Below are 3,122 nucleotides of genomic sequence, written 5' to 3'. Positions count from 1 at the left end.
ACAGAGATTCCTAGAACATGACTTCTTTGTTGATTTACATTTCCTTCTTCAAATATAAATGGTACATAATTAACAAATTGTAATTCCAATTAGTTTAAAAGCACATCTAAACAACTGCACCCATAGGTGATTCCTAACGCTTGAGAAATCAGTCGAAAATAGACAAAGCAAGTACAAAATTAATCAATTTATTTCACATTTTACCTTGGGTTAATTAACATAATAACAATATATTTCAATGCTTGAAGTGAACATGGTGTTGAGTATTGTTCTTTTACACTTCAATTGAGAATCCATTTTGAAGGCCATGATAAAGAACATCCAAGCACAAACACCTCATGACATCATCTGCTAATGATGTCATGACGTCATCATCAGAAATTATGACATCATCTGCCTTGATGTTGGATTGGAATTCGGAACATTCAAAACATGCAAGGGTGATTCACATTAATACTCTGGTACTCCCTAGGAACAGGTCGTGTTAATTGCAGGTCATTTGGATTCAATAGATACACTAACTTCTACAGAAAACTACATTCAACGTACGAGCAATACAGTCTTTTACAGAGAAAAAATCTACTAAAGACGGTTACCGTTTTCTACAAAGAAACACGGTTTCGTACAGACACACTTCAATTATTCTAACTACGCACAATTCAAGTCAAAACTAACTGTGCCATGGCTGGAATAATTAGCCCAGTAGTGTGTGAGCAGGAAGCCGCTCAGAGGCCAGAGGCCAAACATATCTTCAGCAGAGCTAAACTTGAAGAGGTTATCAAACACTGGGAGTTCAAATATGAACTTCTGGACAAGTACGCAAAGGACCTGGCAGTGAAGAACAAGCACTGGGAGGTGAGTTGGTCTTATCACCAGAATATGGTGATCACCAGGATCGAGCAGAGGGAAGCTGTAATCAAGGGTCTGACACAATCACACCAGTTGCTGGTGCAAAACAATGCCGGATTTGTGCGAGCTGAGAATAGCTGGCAGGAAGTGATCCACCAGAAAGACTCTGAAATCATGGTTCTGAAACAGGAGAAGGAGTCTCTCTCTCACAGTGCCTCAGTGTCCACAAACTGGCAAGAGAAATACAATGCACTGAAGGAGGAATCTTCAAAGCGCCTGGAAGAGAAAAAGGCGACAAACTTTGAAAGCGTTGAGAAAGATAACAAGTCCCTGGCAGAGAGGATTAGAAAAGACACGGCAGAGAAAAGAGAGGGGTGGGCTTCTCTAAGCAAACTGATCAAGGAGAAATTCCAGAAGATTGAGGACAAGAAGTCACATCTGGAGGAAATGTCCACAAAGCTCCTGGCTGTGAAGCAAGACATCCTGGAGGAGGAAGTCAAGGTCGAAAACAACCTGGAGGAGAAATTACCTCAGGGCCCGGCGGAGCAACAACACAACGGGGAGACAGTGATGGTGACAGAAGTCCGAAAGATGGAGGATCAAATTAAGAATCCAGAAGATAAATCCATTGAGGACCTAGCTGAGACACTTCACAGCCAGGCAGAGGAAGACACCTTGATGAAAGAAGATCAGGAGGAGAAGTTCACTGAGGATGAGTCCACACAGGAAGTGGTTGAGACTCCAGAGGTGGAGGATGAAGAACAGTCCACACAGGAAGTGGTTGAGACTCCAGAGGTGGAGGATGAACAGTCCACACAGGAAGTGGTTGAGACTCTAGAGGTGGAGGAAGAGGAGAAAGAACCAGAAGAGTCCCCCGACTTAAAGCAGACCGAGGCCGGAGAGGCAGGCCTCCAGGAAATGGAAAGCGGAGAGGAGACAAAACTTAGCTGGGCAGCAGTGGTGGCCAATAAATACAAGAGCTCCAAAACCAGAGAGAAGAAGGTGGAGGAACTGGAAGAAGTCTCCGACTTAAAGCAGACCGAGGCCGGAGAGGAAATGCTGCAGAAAGAGAAAAACAGAAACAAGAAAAAACATGAGAGGAGAAGAGAAAAGGCGTTGAAAGCGATGGGGATTATCGTAAATGAGATGGACAGCCTGGCCAATATAGTCCAGAGCTGTGAAACCTCAGAGGCGACGGATGAGAGGAAAGAAGTGGAAGAGTTCCCCGACTTACCGAAGACCGAGGCAGGACAGGTCGGTCTGCAGAAACTGGAAAGCGGAGAGGAGAACAAACGGAGCTGGGCGGCAGTGCTGAAAGACCAGAGCTGCTACACCAAAGAGAAGAAGGTGGAGGAAGAGGTGAAGGAGCCAGAAGAAGTCTCTGACCCAAAGAAGACCGAGGCACAAGAGGAGGTGCTGCTGAAAGAGGAACAGGTGAAGGAGCCAGAAGAAGCCTCTGACCCAAAGCAGACCCCCGTGGAAGGAAAGCTACGTGTGGGGAAGAAAAGCAGAAAGGATAAGAAAAAAGAGAAGAAAAGAGAGGAGTATAATAGAAGCCACTGCTAGTTGTTTAGGACGACAGTAGCTGCCTTTCTTCCCACTCTTCATCTCTCTTCTCCTTCATCTTCCTCACCCCACCTCCATCTACCCTTCCTCCTCACCCTCTCTATCGTATTTCTATATAGGGTTTTCTCCCGGAGTGCCGGGTTTCCCCGCTTTATATCGAGTGATATCAAAGAAAAAACGCTTAAAGAAATACCTCAAGCCCCTCCATCTATTTCCCCTCCCTCTATCCACCCTCCCTCCTTCACCCTTCCTCCTTCACCCTTCCTCCTTCACCCTTCCTCCTTCACCCTTTTCTTCTACACCCTCTCAATCATCTATCAGTTGGGGCTTTCCCTGGTGTTCAGGTTTTCCCGCATTACATTTGTCTACATTTACTTTTGAAGTGCTCTTTTGTTTTTGTAGAATTTAAATGCCAAGGCTCAAAAAGTCAGGCATTAAATTCAGATATGTTTTTTCATTGAATACAAATTAAATAAATGTAATTAAAATTAGAAAGGTTTGTGTTAAATGTCTCCACCCCACTTAAACATGAACACATTGTTGTATGATGTGTTGGTGACTAAGTGAAAGGACTGCTAACTGAAGAGGTAACGCACTGTGTTGAATCAAGGGCTGCCAATCCAATTCAGGCAATTAGTCCATGAATTGTTTGTCGCACGCTTATGATTATTGTTGGGGAAATATTTCCCAAGGCCCATAACTTTGAC

At 44.3% G+C, this 3,122-nt stretch overlaps 1 protein-coding gene across 2 annotated transcripts; it reads left to right on the top strand.

Moving 5' to 3' along the window:
* The first annotated feature begins 209 nt into the window (after window positions 1–209).
* Window positions 210–2,827, top strand: LOC117444676 (golgin subfamily A member 6-like protein 24). Of its 2 annotated transcripts, XM_071202768.1 has the most exons (2): window positions 210–2,208; window positions 2,284–2,827. In XM_071202768.1, the coding sequence occupies exons 1-2, from the start codon at window positions 682–684 to the stop codon at window positions 2,413–2,415; spliced, it is 1,659 nt and encodes a 552-aa protein (XP_071058869.1). In that variant the 5' UTR covers window positions 210–681; the 3' UTR covers window positions 2,416–2,827. The 2 variants fall into 2 exon arrangements, with proteins under 2 accessions (XP_071058869.1, XP_033935993.1); XM_034080102.1 differs by having other exon boundaries at window positions 210–2,827.
* The last annotated feature ends 295 nt before the right edge of the window (window positions 2,828–3,122 follow it).

This window comes from Pseudochaenichthys georgianus, unplaced genomic scaffold (genome assembly GCF_902827115.2).
Source record: "Pseudochaenichthys georgianus unplaced genomic scaffold, fPseGeo1.2 scaffold_882_arrow_ctg1, whole genome shotgun sequence".
Classification (NCBI taxonomy): Eukaryota; Metazoa; Chordata; class Actinopteri; order Perciformes; family Channichthyidae; genus Pseudochaenichthys; species Pseudochaenichthys georgianus.
Note: the sequence above shows the minus strand (reverse complement) of the source record. Positions and strands in the feature narration are given on the sequence as shown.

Bases quoted from the DNA above. Each gene is read 5' to 3' on its own strand.
- LOC117444676 (XM_034080102.1), top strand. From the start codon at position 682: ATGGCTGGAATAATTAGCCCAGTAGTGTGTGAGCAGGAAGCCGCTCAG.